Source organism: Somniosus microcephalus, chromosome 9, assembly GCF_052327205.1.
Source record: "Somniosus microcephalus isolate GS21.2 chromosome 9, FLI_Smic_1.0, whole genome shotgun sequence".
Lineage (NCBI taxonomy): Eukaryota > Metazoa > Chordata > Chondrichthyes > Squaliformes > Somniosidae > Somniosus > Somniosus microcephalus.
In genome coordinates this window covers 115,452,924-115,472,501 of record NC_140995.1, presented here as the reverse complement: position 1 = coordinate 115,472,501, position 19,578 = coordinate 115,452,924, and the positions used below count along the sequence as shown (strand labels likewise).

The 19,578-nt window shown below is 42.0% G+C and overlaps 1 protein-coding gene across 2 annotated transcripts in view; it reads left to right on the top strand.

Annotated features, from left to right (window-relative positions):
* The window catches only part of LOC147112613 (protein downstream neighbor of Son-like), a 53,605-nt gene extending 45,959 nt beyond the window's left edge, over positions 1–7,646 (top strand). For both annotated transcript variants that reach the window (XM_085997040.1, XM_085997041.1), the window contains exons 7-9: positions 2,443–2,562; positions 4,261–4,447; positions 6,572–7,646. In XM_085997040.1, coding sequence (XP_085853166.1) covers positions 2,443–2,562; positions 4,261–4,447; positions 6,572–6,769 — 505 coding nt within the window. In that variant the 3' untranslated portion in view covers positions 6,770–7,646. The remainder of the gene's footprint in view (positions 1–2,442; positions 2,563–4,260; positions 4,448–6,571) is intronic.
* The last annotated feature ends 11,932 nt before the right edge of the window (positions 7,647–19,578 follow it).

The window sequence follows — 19,578 nt, the reverse complement described above, 5'->3', positions numbered from 1 at the left end:
TTGGGCTCAATAAGCTCTGACACGAACCATCACATAATAATGGGACAAAATAAATACATCACATCTGATTTGAACATTGTGTTGAGTTTTTATTTGCCATTGGTTACAATAGAACAGAAGCACAGCATAAGATGTCAATTAACGGTATTTGAATAACTGTACATGTACGAGAAGGTGATTGATACATAGCTACTTTACAGATGTGGTTTACAGTTTTAAGAAATGATGTAGCTCTGGCACTGGTTGGAAGGCACCTTGCTGTGTGGTTTGTGCACATTTAAGTAATTGCTATCATTTTCACCCTCTTGCTCTGCTATGCTGGTCATCGACCTGCATGCTAAGGCCTCTTTGGAAGGTGGAGTTATGTAGCAGATGACAGTTGCTCTTGAAACCCTGGGAGATTTGTTTGGTTGAGATATCTGAAGGATGATTCTGTGCTGCTAGTCACATACCAGATAGACATTCAGAGAATAAAATCCCTGTCAGTTCATACAGGGGACAGCAATGTGCACAGGTGCATTGATGACACTAGGGGCAGGAATTTAACTCTGGAGGCGGGACTACAACTTTTGGGGTTGTAATCCCGCCTCCATCGAGATGCGGCCAATCCACGCGATTTTAACTTGATTGACCTTGTTGAGCCCGCCCAGCGGGCTCAGCAGGCCAATTAAGGGCCACCCGGCAACAGGTGACGTCACAGACTGAAATTTCATCTGTCAATAGCTTTTGACAGATGAAATATCAGTGTTTGACAGCTGTTTGAAGCTGTCAAACACTGAGTCTTACTTCTAACATGAGTCCTTCTCCACAGACTCAGATAGAAATCTCTCCTGCACAAAAAGCTGCAGGCTGTCACTTTTGACAGTTCGCAGCCATTCTGCTTTCTGTGCCGGTGAGATGAGGGACTCCTGGGATCTAAAGGAAGGCTGAAAAGGTAAGAAAAGGTAATTTACACTTCTTTAATCACTTTAGACACACCAAACACTTACCTTTGCACACATCACTCACCTGAACACCGACATCTCGACCCCTCCAAGTCCTTCAACCCGACGGCCCGCCTCCTCTAACTTGGCGTGATTTGGAGCAGTCGGGAATCCCACACTTCAGCATTAAAAATAGGGATTAGGCTAAAAACTGCCTGTTAACTACCTGTTAACAGGCAGTTAATTGGCACTGATCCCTTCCCGCCTCGGGTAGGCGGGTCCCAGTGCGGAGCGGGTACCCGCCTCCTTTGAAACTGGCATGGAGGCGGGTTTGGGTGCGGGATGGGGTCGGGACCCCTGATTTCGGGATTTTAACCCCCCCGCACGCCTCCAATCCCGACTCCACGGCACAATTAAAATCCTGCCCTAGGACTCTGGGTAAACGAACATACTTGTAGAATTGTGTTTCCCTATCGTGTTGCTGCAATAATCACAGGTGAAATTGCTGAAGTCTGTGGGCAGCAAACTGGCTAACGGTACAGATGCCCCCAGTTGCTAAGCTGGAAGAAACTGGAAACTTAGAAGTTAAAGACCAAGGTAATTTGGCAACTGACAGTGCTATACAGATGTTAACTGTAGTCTGGAAGTCTTCCAGAAGGAAATAGCACAGCTCTGTTGCAGTCTCTGTTAACTTTAGCCATCTTAGGCACATCTTGTGTCAATCCCAAGTAACTATGCCTGGTATGATAGATCCGTTGTATTGCGTGGGTATCTGGGGAGCCTGAGAGTGCACATTGTGTGCCACCTGATGTCTCAAGCAGCCTATTCCTACTCCTGGTGGCCCTCATGTACCAATCTGGTACTGGTGGAACACTAAATGCAACCCCAAAATTTGAATGGATTAGTTTTCCAATTTAACACTCCCAGGGCAAAACTTCATATGATGAGAGCACATATCAGGAATATGGGCATGGAGCTCTGAATGCTTGATTCACAGCCTTCACAATTTTCTGTCCATTGATATTAGTATTTATGACTTGGGCAGTCTGTGAGGGCTAACCAGCACTTACTAAATTGTTGTTGCATAATACTACAATACCACTAGTGTTAAACTTAACACCAAACTGCAATCTCCAGGTTATAATCTACAGTATCTAATAGCCATGAAGGAGAGACAGATTAGCCCATGGAGGTTGGTCTTCTTTGGACATGCATGTGTAGGTGTAGCACTGATGCACATTTCCATTGCCAAACAGCCAGAGGTGGCAAAAGACAGATACTGTGGCAGGCACTATACGAGTCTTCTGTTTCTATATGGCACTCATTTTATACAGCTCCAAATGATGAAAGGCTGAGAGCACACTGCTGGTATCTGAATGTGGAGCTTCCAGGTCCTAGGTCCAAAACTCAACTGACTGGTCTAATTGACAACCATATAAGTAAGTTAATTGGTAAGTTTCTTTATTGGTCAGATGTACTATATGTTACATGTAATATTTTAATTTTCTCTTTTTAATAGAAATAATATAGGAAATGTTAACAAAGCAGTGACTGATTCACATTCACAGAAGTCTTTTCAACCCATAAAGACAGAACCTCAGGAAGGCATTCCTACGTCAAACTCGCCAGAATGCTATATGTATCCTTTTCAATATGTTGCTGGAAGCTTACTTTCTAGCCAGGTGTCAACATGAGGCAAAAGCAGTAGGTATCTAGCTTATTAATATTCATCTTTAAGGAGATTCATGCAATGGAGTAATACTGATGCCAGATTTCTGAAAGAGCCCATAATTTAGTTCAGATATTACTTAATCTCCTGAACATTATAGGAATTGGCGGTGAAACAGAATAAATAATTTATTAGACGCCAAGATAGATTTACAGAACACAGCTTCCATCAGTACTCATTGAACGTATTCCGTGAGTAGCTGAGCTATGTAGGTCATTAAGGTCCTAGGTTTGAATCCTGGATTGTGCCAAGTGAATTGATTTAGTTGTGATGGTGGTAAGGGTGCTACAACTGGCCTCAGTGCTCTGAGCTGTGGAAGGAAGAATCAACCTATAGGACTGTACTCTAGCAAGGAGTCAATACCAAAACATTTTATTTTATTCTGCAACATCACTCAAGCAACTTATACGAACATTCAGGGATATAATTCTGGTATAATGAGTTATTTTAGATTCATATTTTAAGACTTGAGTGAGGAATGTATCCAGTGCTTTTTATGACATCAAGTTTTGGATAATAGAAATGAGTGTTGGCAAAATGTATTTAGAAGTGTAAATTATTATTTTTAGTGCTACAATAACTAAAAACATTTATTGAACAAAGAACCATGGGTATGTATACCAGGAGTTAATCAGCCAAGCCAGCTATCGGGTTTTTTTTTTTTAAGAAGTATCATTAAACCTGTCCTTAAAGGGTATGCTTATAATTTAGTTCAGAACTTGATGAAAACACTACACAACTTAGTAATTTTTAATAGGCTTTATTGGTATGTCAAAGATTCAACAGTGAAACAGGTCATAAAGTAAAGTCCTGTAAACAAGCTAACTTCAATGGACCAGAAGGAACAGATCATACATAATCTGGGAGACACAAAAGGTCTGCTAAGCAGGACCAATTCTATCTTGCATGCATGCTCCTGGGTATGTACACACACAGCTGCCCAAAATTTCTCCTTTTAAACTCTCCGGTCCTAGGTGTACCTGACCACTGCCACGTCTATTCATTACATAATTACAACAAAAAGAGTTAAACAAGTCCATGTAAGGTAAAACTAATAAGTAGACATACATCTATCTATAGCTTAGCTAATGAGGATGAATACCATTCTTTGTACCAGTTAATTTACCACACAGTATATTTTTCTGCATCTAGTTACTGTACATCCTTGGTAACCTATTGATTTCCTGTGTCTGCCGTTAATCCTGCTTCTCTCTAGTTCCAGTCTGTCTCATCTTGTATCTCTCCCGTACATTATTCCCACATTCCAGTGTTCACTTTACTTTATTTGTACAGCAATTTTATGTTCCAGTGATAGTTCTACATTCTAATGTATGTTTTATTGATATATTAACTCTATATGTTCTACATTCTAATGCATTAACTCTATTTTCTTCAGTGTGGGACCAACTACAATAATATGTCCTTTCATTGTTTCTTGTCACATAGATCGCTTCTTCCCTGTGCTGTAAACAAGAAAATTACATGACAACATGATGTATGAAGCCAAGTGTACAATATAAGCTATTCCAATACGCACCCAATAGCAGCACAATAATTAAATATTCAACATGATTGTAGGAAGTATTTTCCTTAAATTATTCTGATCAGGCATCAGCAATATCAGGATAAGCAGCTTAAGTTCCTGGTTGTAGTTGAAGGACCCTATACAGCATCCTTAATAACCTTTCTAATGAACTCGCAACATATAGTTGCACAAGAGGGTGTGCAAAGAGGACTGCCACCCACGCTGCTTTGCCCTGTGGCCTTCCCTGGAGCATCTTTACAGTTGCTTCAGGTAAGTTTCTATTGTATCAACTGAAAAACATTTTTAAGTCTCTGGATCAAACAAAGAAAGTTAACTGAAAAGTCATCTGTAGAAGCAATTTTTGAAAATTTTTTTTTTTAGTTTTGTAATAAAAAAATGCTAATTTTAAGATTGGATTTAGTTTGAGAAGAAATCTGAGGTAAACGGTGTGTGAGAGTGTGTGTTTGTGTGTGGGGAAGAGATATTACCATCTTGCTTTGATTATAGTTGTACGAACCTGGAATGTTGTTTTCTGTCAGCTGTTGTCTTGAAACTTGCGGGGGAAAAAGGATGGCCCTGATATTTACAGGGAAACATAGAAACATAGAAGATAGGAGCAGGAGTAGGCCATTCGGCCCCTCGAGCCTGCTCCGCCATTCAATGAGATCATGGCTGATCATCCAAATTCAGTACCCTGTCCCTGCCTTCTCCCCATATCCCTTGATCCCTTTAGCCTTAAGAAATATATCCAACGCCTTCTTGAATATATTTAATGAACTGGCCTCCTCCGCCATCTGTGGCAGAGAATTCCACAGGTTCACCACTCTCTGGGTGAAGAAATTCCTCCTCATTTCAGTCCTAAATGGCTTACCCCTTATCCTTAGACTATGACCCCTGGTTCTGGACTCCCCGACCATCGGAAACATCCTTCCTGCATCTAGTCTGTCCAGGCCTGACAGAATTTTATAGGTTTTGATGAGATCCCCTCTCAATCTTCTAAACTCCAGTGAGTATAAGCCCAATCGACACAATCTCTCCTCATACGTCATTCCTGCCATCCCAGGTATCAGCCTGGTGAATCTTCGCTGCACTCCTTCCATGGCAAGAACGTCCTTCCTCAGATAAGGTGACCAAAACTGCACACAATACTCAAGGTGCGGTCTCACCAAGGCCCTGTACAACTGCAGCAAGACATCCTTGTTCCTGTACTCGAACCCTCTTGCTATGAAGGCCAACACACCATTTGCCTTCTTAACCGCCTGCTGCACCTGCATGCTTACCTTCAGCGACTGGTGCACAAGAACACCCAGGTCTCTCTGCACTTCCCCTTCTCCCAATCTATTGCCATTCAAATAATAGTCTGCCTTCCTGTTTTTGCCACCAAAGTGGATAACCTCGCATTTATCCACATTATAGTGCATTTGCCATGTTTCTGCCCTGTCCAAATCGTACTGGAGTTTCACGACATCCTCCTCACAGCATACCCTCCCACCCAGCTTTGTGTCGTCTGCAAATTTGGAGATATTACATCCAATTCCCTCGTCCAGATCATTAATATATATTGTGAACAGCTGGGGTCCTAGGACCGATCCTTGCGGTACCCCACTAGTCAAAAATGCCGAATTTAAAGTCAGGATCTCATTATCATTTTTTTTACTCTGTTACCTGCCCAGCTTCCGGCTAGATTGAGAGGCTGGCCACCGATAGAAGGCCGTAGCCAGGGACTGTTGGGGACAGTCCCCGCCAACCGGGAAACATTGCGGGTTGGGCGGGGGGTTCGTACCGGCAATCAGGAGGGTGGGAGGACCAGCAAATTTTGGGGGGCGATGTCGGCTGATCGCGGCAGATGATTTGCTTGAGGGGCTGGGGATTGCACTCCTGCTCCTCCTGGCCCATAAGCAGGGCTCTTAAAAAAAACATTTATCTGCTGGATCTATTGACTACCGCAGCCATTAAGTTTAAATCACTGCCAAAGTATCAGGATTGGAGTTGCAATTATTAGATGTTATAATTATGGACCTGCCACTCCAGAGCGGGTTACTCTGATTACATAAAACCAACTGCGATTGAAATGGAAGCAGGCGCGTTCGTTGCAGGTTGGGGTCGAGTTTTGCAAATCTGCTGATTTAACCCCCTCTTCCGCCCGTCGTGGGGTTCCCCGATGATTTTGAGCGAACCTATTTAACTTGAGCTCAGAAGACTGAGTGGGGAGGAAAGGACCCAGACATGGTGCTCACAATTATTTCCTTACTTCCTCTACTGCTATATTATTGTCTTTTATCAGCATATGACCACCTATGTGTTAATGCTTTTGAATACACTCTAGAATTTGTGTATAGTATATAATATAACATAATTATAATCAAATTTTTTTTTTGTTTTCCTCTCTTGTAGGTCGATAATACTTGTGGGAAAGTCCAGGGTTGCCTTGGTCCTATAGACTCTTACTGTTTAGAGATCACAGGTCCCATTCTTCCTCACTCTATGGACTGTATAAACCGTATTCTGCAGTGTAATGAGTATGGTGGAACAGTGACTGTTGTTAATGTTCACGAGCGCACCTCTGTCTTCAATGTACATTTATCTAGTTAGTCAAAATCCAGACACTGTATGTTTGTTGTCATGATTATACCATAGGTAGTTATTATTAAAAAAAACTTTTGGCTATGAACTGCTGTAACCCTCCAGCAAACAGAGTTTTACATTTCTTCAGAACTCATCCTTGCTCTGAGGCCAAGCTGCTCTTGCGAAGCTAAGGGAATCGAAATGGAAAATAAATAACATGGAAAAAAATAACAAAGTACTCATCATATCTATAATTTAAGGGCAGTAATGATCTTACAGGTGTAGATTTGTCATGAGTTTTAATGTGTTTTTCAAGAATCTATCAGTTTTAGCATTTTCATTTTGGGCCAAAATTGTCCCTTGTGTGCTGACTACTAAGCACACATCTCATTCGCTGTTACCTAATTATTTTGTGATGATTAACTACACTATTATTGTGAAAGTATGTTTCTCCGTATCTGGCACAATACAGATCAATATTGTGAATATGTGTATATTCCTTTTTATAATCTAGTTTGATTATGGCAATAGAATGTTCTAAGTTATATTTATATTGTGTATTAACCATTGACTAATTAACAGGAATAAATAAGTGGTATTAGCAAAGTCTGGGTACAGTGCAGGGAATCTCTACTGTTAACAATTATTTTGCATTAAATTAACAGTTAAATATTATAAAAAAACATTATCTAGATTTGGTGTACGATAATCTGTTAAATGATATCCAGCTGTAATAAACAAATATTAATTGTGTATCTTTAATGCTGTAATGCACAATCATTTTGGGTCACTGTAATCTGTAATTTTTCCCACGTAGACTACCTATTTGATCCATGACGTACATTGCAACGTGCAAGTTATTTAATTGTCTATCTTCTTGTCAATTAAATGTACATATGCAAGATATATTGTTTAATGGACTAATTATTTCACACTGCCACAATTTGTTGTTATACATTAGTGTCTCAAAGCCTTTACAAAGTTATTAAAACTATGACAAATTATTAAAACAAATACACAAGTCATTTTCACTTCATGTTTTCATGGGTCTTGAAATTATTAATGTGGCCAATCTATTTTCAGTTCCTTAACGCAAAACATCACCAAGGTTCAAAAGGGTAGAAGCGAATGTGTGATAAATCAAGAGGTGTTGATTAGGTGATGTAAATCTTTGGTTTTAAAAGCCTGTAGATTATAGGAGAAAAGGAGGAATGAGGAGAGCAAGTAATTTCACTTTCTGAGATTGTGGGAAAGAGTAATTTAGAGAAGGAAATGCTGCAATAGGTTTTTTGATTTCACAGACGAGTAACCGCGAGTAGAATGGTGTATTTGGAGATTTGAAAGAAGATGAGGAAAAATTCTTAATATTTATGTTTATATAATATAGTGTTGAACTATTGCAAACACGCCACACAATTCATGACACTAACTGCTGTTACGTAAGCAAGTGCAGCAGCCATTTTGTGCCAGCATCAAAGCACAGGCAAGCAGAGAAGTTATATTAAACATATATAAAACTTTGGTTAGACCACATTTAGAGTACTGTGCATAGTTCTTGTCTCCATATTACAAAAAGGATGTAGAAGCACTTAGTCAAAAAGATGGGTTTTAGGGAGGGTCTTAAAGGAGGAGAGTGAAGTGGAGAGGCATATTGGATTAAGGAGGAAGTTCCAAAGTGTTGTGCCTAGGCAGTTGAAGGCACGGGTGCCAATGATGGGGGATGCACAAGATGCGGGAGTCAGAGGAATGGAGAATTGAGGGGTTCTCTCACTGGAGCAGGATACAGAGATAGAAAGTGCAGAGGTTGAAATACCAGGATAAGAATTTAAAATTGAGGCATTGGTCAGCGAGGTGATGTTCTGCACTAAGGATATGATTAGCAGAATTTTTGGATGCACTCAAGTTTACAGAGGATGACGGATAGGAGGCTAGCTAGGAGAGCATTGGAACATGGAGAAGGAAGAGGCAGAGAAGTTGATGGGAAATTAAGGCTAACTTAACATTAGGCTATGAGGCAAATGAACTAGCTTGGTGTTTAAATTAGTATTTCCTTACAGCTAGAATGATCATTAGTTTCAAGGGGCTGGATTTTACTCAGCGAGACGTGTTGGGGCGGGACTGCTGTTTTCCGGGTTCTAGTCCCGCCCCCAGCAACGTCTGACGAACAGACGCTATTTTGCCCTGATTGGCCTTGTTAAGCCTGCCCTGCGGGCTTGCCGGCCAATTAAAGGAAAGCCGGTGTCAAATGACGTCAGTTGATGACGCTTCATCTGCCTGTTTTCTTAAAGGCATATGCACCACACTTGTTTAACAGATGATTTGACAGTGATAGCATTGAAGTGCTGTCAAACACTGACAGGCACTGTCCAAAGGTGAGCCCTTTCACCCAGGCTCTCCAATTACTCTCTCCTTAGGATAAAACAGATGGCAGCTGCAGCTGAGATTGCAGAAGCCATCTGTCACTTCTCCCGATGAGATGAGCCTACACAAACACTTCACAGCTTGTCACCCACAGAAACATCTAACCACACACAAAATTACTTTCACAACTTTTCCTTAGCTCTGATGCTAACCTGATTGCATGCTTCACACCACTTCTGCAGCTGTCATCCAAATAACAACAGACTCACAGCATGCCTCACTTACCCTGGCGGGATTCCCTGACGTCCCACAGCAGCAGTTGAAAAATTGGAAAAAGCCTCTTAGCTGCCTGTTAACAGGCAGTTAAGTGGCTATAATCTTCTTCCCGCTGCTAGGAGTCGGGTTCCTGTGCAAATCAGGGACCCGACTCCCGGGAAGATTGGCTGGAAGCGGGTTTGGGACCCGCTCCCATTTTGGGGGATTTTCCCAGCAGTCCCACCTCCTCAGGGCTGGTAAAATCCAGCCCAGGGTCTCCATCAACTGTTGAATAAAGAAAGTTTGTAGGAAGCTTAGGAGAAATATTCTGACACACAAAGACAAGAGAAAGGTAGAACTGAGTCATCAGGGTAAAAGTGGAAGCTGACCCTATGTCTGGATGATGTCAAGTGGTGGTGTGTAAATGTGGAAGAGGAATTGGTAAAGGATGGATCCTAGAGGGACTGCAAAGAATACAGTGCAGGGATGGGAAGTGAAACCATTGTTTGAGATACTCTGGCTACAATCAAAGAGGTAAAAGTGGAACCAAGGAAAAGTTCCAGCAAGCTGGACAATGGAAGAAAATGAAGATAAGTATCCAAAATGGAGAAGTATCCAGCAAAATACAAATAACGCATGAAAAAAATACAACAAAGGGAACATGAAAAAAAAATACTTCATGAGAAACTTACCTTCTCCTGTTTCAACAGGCCAGCTCCCTGGACACCAACTTTTATGGGGAAGCTTCAGACTATGGGCAGAGCCTCAGTCAAAGGTGAGGTCTTGTTCAGGTAATTTAAACATGTATATGAGGTTTGCACCTGTAGCAGCATGCCACCCTTTTCTGATCCTCAAATTTCCCATCCAAAAAATAGAGACACAAGGTCAGGGGCTTGATTTTCCAATGGGCACATGCAGCCCATGAGGCTTTATGCTAATGATGGGGCTTCACAAAATTAACTGTCTGGAGTTTATAATATAAGATTAAATTATTAAGCACTTGGAAAAATGTAAGTTAATCAGGATCGCTCATTGTGGATTTCTAAAAGGCACTTTGAAGAACTGTTTTAAGGTTGGAAAAGTACAAAGAAATGAGAGGATGGAAAAGGAAATGCAGTATATGTTGATTACACAGATTTACAAAAACCATTTGATAAAGTACTACCTAAAAGACTTATGGCAAAGATAATGGCACATGGAATTGAAGAAAATATGGTCGTGTTGATAGCGAGATGGTTTAAGTGCAGAAAGCAAATGGAAGGTGTAAAAGGAAGTTTCACAGACTAGAAAGATGTGGCGAGTGGTATGAGTTGGAGCTACTCATTTACTCTATACTAAATGATATGGACTTATGAATGAAGAGAACAATAATTTACTGTTGACACCAAATTGAGGGAATGGCAGATTGTGACAAGGATTGTGAAATATTACAGTAGGACATATAGGTAGGCTAGCTAGATAGGTGGCAGCTACAATTCAAATGTGAACTAATATAGTTTGGAAGTAAGAATAGATAAGATTTTAAATAAAGTTACCAAGCCCAGTTATGGTTCTTAATGTTAGCACTTAATCCATCAAGTCAAACATTTCTCTGTGTTTGAACCCCCTTGAGACCTTGAATGAGTGCTTGACAGTTGCCAGCTTACATTTTACAAGGCATCTCACGCCCCTACATCTGCCTGCACTGATTTTAGTGCTGATTCATTTCAAAGGTTTCACTTAAAATGTGATCATCTCACAGAACATATGCCTCTTTGGCCCTTGGCTTACTTGGTTTTGATATTGAACACTTTTATAGCTTTTATGAACAGCAACCTTTTTAACATATTCTTGGGATGTGGGCGACACCTGCAAGGTAGCATTTATTGCCCGTTTCTAGTTGTCCTGAGAGCATTAAGAGTCAGCCACACAGTGTGAAACTGGAGTCGCATGTTGGCCAGACTGGGTAGGAGTGGCAAACTTCCTTCCCTGAAGGACATTAGTGAACCAGTTGGGTTTCTACAACAATCAGTTAGCTTTAATTGTCATTTTTTATAGCCCACAAATTACCAACTTTATTTAATTCCATTTTATATTTTATTGGAGAACAAAGCCTTTGCTTACCAGTTTTCACTTTGTACACGGTATACATGTATATCGAACACATTAATTAACATGTATGCCATTAATAGCAACGATTACACTTTTTAGGGAGTATCATTTTGTCAAAAACAGGAGTTTTCTGCTGTCAACTTGCTTTCCTGTCCATTAAAATTAATTACTGGAGAGAACTGTGAGCTGGCATGTATACAAGCAGAAAACGATGGCCCCTATGTCTAACCTAATAGGTTTCCTTGATACAGACAATGAGCTGGTAGATAAAGGATGATCAATAAGTGCTTTTTCTCTAACCACAACCTCAATAAAGGAAAGAAAGGGATTCTGCTTTGAAGTTTGAAGTGTGCACCCATTAATTACAGTTTCATGTAATCAGCAAACCATGATTAATATCTCACAAGTAGTTAATTACTTGTTTCATCTATTTCTTGCTCATTTTTTCATATCATTTCCCCCACTTATCTTTCAGGACAGGTGCCATTGGATTTTTGGACAGCTGCCCAATAATAGATCTGACTCTTAGGATTCTGGTAATGCATTTGATATATGTAATGTAAAACTGCACTTGCTCTTGATATAATCTGGGCAGTTCATTATATAGTTTAAACTAATTATCTCCTTAAATCTTTTCATTGAAATCAACATGATGTTTGAATGGTAGTTACAAATATTTTGTAGTAACTTCGTAACAAGACAAATGTATTATTTATAGGCTATACTGTGTATATATCAAATGCTTTGAAATAATTCTAGGGAGAGTGGCAACACGGAACTACTGGGCTGTGTGGAGGGTCCTTTGATGGCTCCTCTGACATTAAGAAAGAACTCGTAATTAAATAGTGCCTTTCATGATCCCAGCGTGCTTCAATGTGCTTTACAGCCAAGAAAATACTTTTGAAGTCTCTCTCTCTCTTAGGCGGTCCCTCGGATGACTTGCTTCAACACTAAAAATGAGTTCTCAGGTGACCGATGAGTCCAATACAGGACCTACAGTCTCTGTCACAGGTGGGACAGATGGTGGTTGAAGGGGTGGGTGGGGTGCTTGGGTTGACATGCGCTCCTTCCCCTGTTTGCGCTTGGCTTCCGCTTGCTCCCGGCGAAGAGACTCGAGGTGTTCGGCGCCTTCCCGGATGCTTCTCCTCCACTTTTGAAGTGTAGTCGCTGTTGTAATGTAGGGAAATGTGGCAGCCAATATGTGTACAAGGTTCCACAAAACAGCAAATAACCAGATAATCTGCTTTTTGTGATATTGGTCAAGGAATGAATATTGGTCAGTAGACCGGGCAAACTCCTTTGCTTGTCTTTAAATAGTGTCATGGGATCTTTTACTCCACCTAAGAAAGGAAAGATGGAGTCTCGGTTTACCATCTCATCCACAAGAGGAAGGTTACACTCAAATAGTATAGGTGCATAGGTTAATCTCGCTAGGAGTAATGAATCCAACAGAATATTAAAAGTTTGCTTTACTTTAGCTGGATTAGTAGATTTTCAATTTAAAGGAGTTTTTTTGGCTGAGTAATACAATTTCAATGAATTTCTGGAAAACCCTTCTATTGAGAGATCATGCCCCAGTTCATATCGCAATTAAATTGGTGAGTATTCCCTACAAGAGCTATCTAGACAATTCCTTTGAGCTTGTTGCATTGGAGCTTGTCCGGTTTTGAATCGCTAAAGGCTCTATGGGCCCAATAACTTGCTGCTCGCTGTGGGTTGGGCACTGGCTGTCCCTTTAGGGTAACCACTATAAGCTTGGCTTGGTGATCACACTCTTGCCTCGGAGTTAGCAGGTTGTGGGTTCCAGTCTCAAGACAGAGCTTGAGGGCATAATCTTGGCTGATATTTCAGTGCAGTACTGAGGGAGGGGCTGCCTTGTTGGTGCTGTAATTTGGATGAGATGTCAAATTAAAGCCTCCTTCTACCTAGTTAGGTGGATGTAAAAGTTCATGGAACTTTAAAGAGGAGCTCTCTTGGTGTCTTGCACAACATTTATCACTCAACTAACATCACCAAAAACAGATGAACTCATTTATCTCATTACTGCTTACGGGTCCATGCTGTGTGCAAATTGGCTGCTGCATTTGCCTACAACAACTAGCGCCTTTAATGTAGTAAAATGTCCCAAGGCGCTTCATAGGAGCATTATAAAACAAAATTTGACACCAAGCCCCATAAGGAGATATTAGGGCAGATGACCGAGGTTGGTTTTAATGAGCATCTTAGAGGTAGAGAGGCGGAGAGGTTTAGGGAGGGAATTCTAGAGCTTAGGGCCTTGGCTGCCGAAGGCATTGCCACCACTGGTGGAGCAACTGAAATCGGTGATGCTCAAGAGGCCAGAATTAGAGGAGCACAGATATCTCTTGAGCGTTGTGGGGCTGTAGGAAATTACAAAGGTAGGGAGGGGGCGATGCCATGGAAGGATTTGAAAACAAGGATGAGAATTTTAAAATTGAGGCGATGCTTAACCGGTAGCCAATGTAGGTCAGCAAGCACAGGGGGGTTGGGTGAACGGGACTTGGTGCAAATTGGGACATAGGCAGCAGAGTTTTGGATGACTTCAAGTTTACAGAGGGTAAAGAGCGCCAGCTGTGGCCCAGTGGGTAGCACTCTCGCCTCTGAGTCAGAAGGTTGTGGGTTCAAGTCCCACTCTAGAGACTTGAGCACAAAAATCTAGACTAACACTTCAGTGCAGCACAGAGGGAGCGCTGCACTGTCGGAGGAGAGGTCTTTCGGATGAGACGTTAAACCATCTGCTCTCTCAGGTGGATGTAAAAGATCCCATGGTACTATTTTGAAGAGCAGCAGCGGAGTTACCCCTCATATCCTGCAATATTTATCCCTCGATCAATATCATAAACATTATTATCTGGTCATTATCACATTGCTGTTTGTAGGACCTTGCTGAGTGCAAATTGGCTGCCGCATTTCCTACATTACAAGTGACTACACTTCAAAAGTACTTCATTGGCTGGAAAGCGCATTGAGACATCCTGAGGTCACGAAAGGCACTATATAAATGCAAGTCATTCTTTTAGAATGTGGGAGGCCGGCCAGAAGTGTGTTGGAATAGTCAAGTCTAGAGGTAACAAAGCTGAGGCAGGATCGGAGTCGGGCGATGTTCCGGAGGTGGAAATAGGCTGTCTTAGTGACAGCGCGGATATATGTTCAGAAACTCGTCTCGGGGTCAAATAATAAACCAAGGTTGTGAACAGTCTGGTTTAGCCTCAGACAATTGCCAGGGAGAGGGATGGAGTCGCTGGCTAGGGAACGGAGTTTGTGGTGGGGACCGAAGGCAATGGCTTCAGTCTTCCCAATATTTAGTTGGAGGAAATTTATGCTCATCCAGTACTGGATGCAGACAAGCAGTCTAACAATTTCTATACAGTGGAGTGGTTGAGAGGTGGTGGTGAGGTAGAGCTGGGTGTCGTCAGCGTACATGTGGAAACTAATGCTGTGTTTTTGGATGGTGTCGCCGAGGGGTAGCGTGAAGATGAGAAATAGGAGGGGGCCAAGGATAAATCCTTGGGGGACACCAGAGGTGTGGGAGCGGGAAGAAAAGCCATTGCAGGTGATTCTCTGGCTACGATTAGATAGATAAGAATGGAACCCAGCGAATGCAGTCCCGCTCAGCTGGATGACAGTGGAGAGGCGTTGAGGGGAGATGGTGTGGTCAACCATGTCAAAGGCTGCAGACAGGTCAAGAAGGGATAGTTTACTTTTGTCACAGTCGCATAGGATGTCATTTGTGATTTGATAAGAGCCGCTTCAGTACTGTGGCAGGGGCAGAAACCTGATTGGGAGAATTCAAACATGGAGTTCCGGGAAAGATGGGCATGGATTTGGGTAGCAACAACACGTTCGAGGACTTTGGAGAGGAAAGGTTGGAAATAGGGCAGTAATTTGCAAGGATGGAGGGGTCAAGCATACATAGCAACAGTAACTACACTTCAAAAGTAATGCATTGGCTATGAAATACTTTGGGCCATCCTAAGGACATGAAAGATCCTATATTAATGCATTTATTTTTTTAATATAAATACAAGGTTAGCTAATTAAAAAAATTCTAGGCCCAATTCCCTGATGCTGTGCATGGGGGGTGTTATGATCTAGAATGCAGAGCAGAGCTTGGAGAGAGAGCTGGGTGAATTACAATCAGAGTGGAAAAATTTTATGATAGTAGTTATTCGGTAGAGAGGACAAAGGCGGTTTCTCACATCCAACTCAAGAGGAGTGGAGTCACAGAACCCGAGGACTCTTAAGTTAAGTATCTAGATATCTAATATTTATTTTCTTTGTGTTAAGTATCTCAGTGGTTCTTGTTAAACTTGAGTAAATAATTTTTTGTCTCTTTTCTCTCTAAGTTAGGGCAGTGGGTTAAACTACAAAGTTTAGTTGGTAGTCTAATAAATAGAGGCATGGCAAGGCACCTCAGTCCCGTCGAATGCACAGCCTGTGGATTGTGGGAAATCCAGGATGCTTCTCCTGTCCTGGACAACCACATGTGCAGGAAGTGTCGTCAGTTGGAGGAGCTCAAGCTCCAGGTTTCAGAGCTTGACCAGCGGCTGGTATCACTGCAGTGCATCCACGAGGCTGAGAGCTACACAGATAGCAAGTTTCAGGAGGTGGTCACCCCACAGCTTAGGAGTTAGCAGGCAGAGAGGGAATGGGTGACCGCCAGACAGACAAGGAGGACCAGGCAGGTAGTGCAGGAGTCCCCCGCGTGCATCTTGCTCTCCAACCAGACTGGTGTGGGTGATGGTTCCTCTGGGGAGTACAGCCAGAGCTAGAAGTGCAAAAACAATAGGACAGTAATAGTAGAGGATTTCAACTAACCTAATGTTAACTGGGATAGAATCAGTGTCAAAGGTATAGAGGGTGCAGAATTCTTAAAATGCATTCAGGAGAACTTTTTTAGCCAGTACGTAGCAAGCCCAACAACAGAGGGGGCAGTTCTGGACTTGGTTTTAGGGAATGATGCTGGGCAGGTGGAAGGGGTATCAGTGGAAGAGCATTTTGGTGGTGATGATCATAATTCAGATAGATTTAGTGTAGTTATGGGAAAGGACAAAGATAGACCAGGAGTAAACGTTCTCAATTGGGGAAAGGTCAATTTTGGCAAGCGGAGATGTGATTTAGCAAAAGTGGACTGGAAACAGCTACTTGAAGGTAATCAGTGTCAGAGCAGTGGTAGACATTCAAAGAGGAGATAGAGGGTTCAGGGCAAATATGTTCCCATAAAGAAAAAGGGTGCAACTCCCAAATCTAGAGCCCCCTGGATGTCAAGAGGTATACAGGGTAGGATATGGCAAAAAAGGGAAGCTTATGTCAGATACCGTGAGCTAAATACTGCAGAAAGTCTAGGCGTATAGAAAATGCAGGGTTGAAATTAAAATTAAAAAGGAAATTAGGAAAGCAAAGAGGGCACGAAATAATATTAGCAAGTGAAATCAAGGAAAATCCAAAGATGTTTTATACATACATAAAGAGCAAAGGATAACTAAAGAGTAGGGCCTATTAGAGACCAAAAAGGTAACCTGGGTGTTGAGGCGGAAGACGTGGGTATGATTCTTAATACTTTGCATCTGTCTTCACAAGAGAGGGACGATACAGACATTGTAGTTAACGAGGAGTGCAAAATATTAGATGAGATAAACAGTGAGAGAAGAAATATTAAGGGGTTTTGCATCTTTGAAGGTAGATAAATCACCAGGCACAGATGAAATGCATCCCAGACTGTTAAGAGAAGCAAAGGAGGAAATAGCGGAGGCTCTGACCATCATTTTCCAATCCTCTCTGGCTACAGGTGTGGTGCCAGAGGACTGCTAACGTTGTACCACTGTTTAAAAAGGGAGAAAGGGATAAACCGAGTAATTACAGGCCAGTCAGCCTAACCTTGGTGGTGGGCAAATTATTGGAAAAAATTCTGAAGGATAGTATAAAAGTCGTCATTTAGAAAGGCAGGGATTAATTAGGGATAGTCAGCATGGATTTGTTAAGGGAAGGTCGTGTCTGACTAACTTGATTGAATTTTTTGAGGAGGTAATAAGGAGGGTCGATGAGGGCAGTGCGTTTGATGTAGTCTACATAGATTTTAAGCAAGACTTTTGACAAAGTCCCACATGGCAGACTGGTCAAAAAAGTAAAAGCCCATAGGATCCAAGGGAAAGTGGCAAATTGGATCAAAAATTGGTTCAGTGGCAGGAAGCAAAGGGTAATGGTCGCCAGGTGTTTTAATGACTGGAAGGCTGTTTCCAGTGGGATCAGTACTAGGTTGCTTGCTTTTTGTGGTATACATCAATGATTTAGACCTCAATGTAGGGGGCATGATTAAGAAACTTGCAGATAACACAAAAATTGGCCGTGTGGTTGACAGTGACGAAAAAAGCTGTAGACTGCAGGAAGATATTAATGCACTGGTCAGGTGGGCAGTAAAGTGGCAAATGGAATTAGATCTGGAGAAGTGTGAAGTAATTCGTTAGGGGAGAGCTACCAAGGCAAGGAAACACATAATAAATGGTAGGATACTGAGAAGTGTAGAGGAACAGAGGGACCTTGGAGTGTATGTCCACAGATCCCTGAAGGTAGCAGGACAGGTAGATAAGGTGGTTAAGAAGGCATATGGGATGCTTTTCTTTATTAGTCGAGGCATAGAATAGAAGAGCAGAGAGGTTATGCTTGAACTGTATAAAACACTAGTTAGGCTAAAGCTAGAGTAATGGGTACAGTTCTGGTCACCACATTACAGGAAATATATGATTGCAATAGAGAGGGTACAGAGGAGATTTATGAGGATGTTGCCAGGACTGAATTTTAGCTACGAGGAAAGGTTGGATAGGCTGGGGTTATTTTCTTCGGCAGAGGAGGCTGAGGGGATTTAATGGAGGTGTACAAAATTATGAGGGGCCTAGATAGAGTGGATAGGAGGCACAGATTTAAAGTAATTGGTAGGGCAGTTGAGAACAACTTTTTTTCCACCCATAGGGTGGTGGGGGTCTGGAACTCTGCCTGAAAAGGTGGTAGAGGCAGAAACCCTCAACGCATTTTTAACAAGTACTTGGATATGCACTTGAAGTGCCATAACCTACAGGGCTACGGACCAAGAGCGGGAAAGTGGAATTAGGCTGGATAGCTCTTTTGGTTGGCACAGACACGATAGGCTGAATGGCCTCCTGTGTCGAAAATTTCTATGATTCTATGAATGTATTGCCTGAAAGGGTGGTGCAAACAGATTCAACAATAACTTTCAAAAGGGAATTGATATATACTTGAAAAGGAAAGATTTGCAGGGCTATTAGAGTCGGGAGTGTGGGACTAATTGGTTAGTTTTCAAAAAGCCGGTACAGGCACGATGCCTCCTTCTGTGTTGCAACATTTTATGATCGAGTCTAGCTACTGTAAATTAGGCTTCACATAAAATACTACACCCTTTCCAGTTTACCTTTTCTATTCCCAGGGAGCAAGTTACACCTCTTTAAATTCAGCCTTCATTTCATACACATTATTTGGACAAGTATGAATACATAACATAGTAGCTTCCCTCACTAGTGTAAACCTCTAGATTACCCATTTTATTTTTTAAGATCCCAAACTTTAAAAAGCAGGATAAATACAATCCAACCAATTACCGCCCCATCAGTCTACTCTCAATCATCAAAGTGATGGAAGGTGTCATTGACAGTGCTATCAAGTGGCACTTACTCACCAATAACCTGCTTACCGATGCTCAGTTTGGGTTCTGCCAGGACCACTTGGCTCCAGACCTCATTACAGCCTTGGTCCAAACATGGACGAAAGAGCTGAATTCCAGGGGTCAGGTGAGAGTGACTGCCCTTGCCATCAAGGCAGCATTTGAGAGTCTGGCATCAAGGAGCCCTAGTAAAATTGAATTCAATGAGAATCGTGGAAATCTCTCCGTGGGCTGGAGTCATTTCTAGCACAAAGGAAGGTGGTTGTAGGTAAATCATCTCAGCCCCAGGGCATCACTGCAGGGATTCCTCAGGGCAGTGTCCTAGGCCCAACCATCTTCAGCTGCTTCGTCAATGACCTTCCCTCCATCCTAGGGTCAGAAGTGGTGATGTTCGCTGATGATTGCAGTGTTCAGTTCCGTTCGCAACTCCTCAGATAAT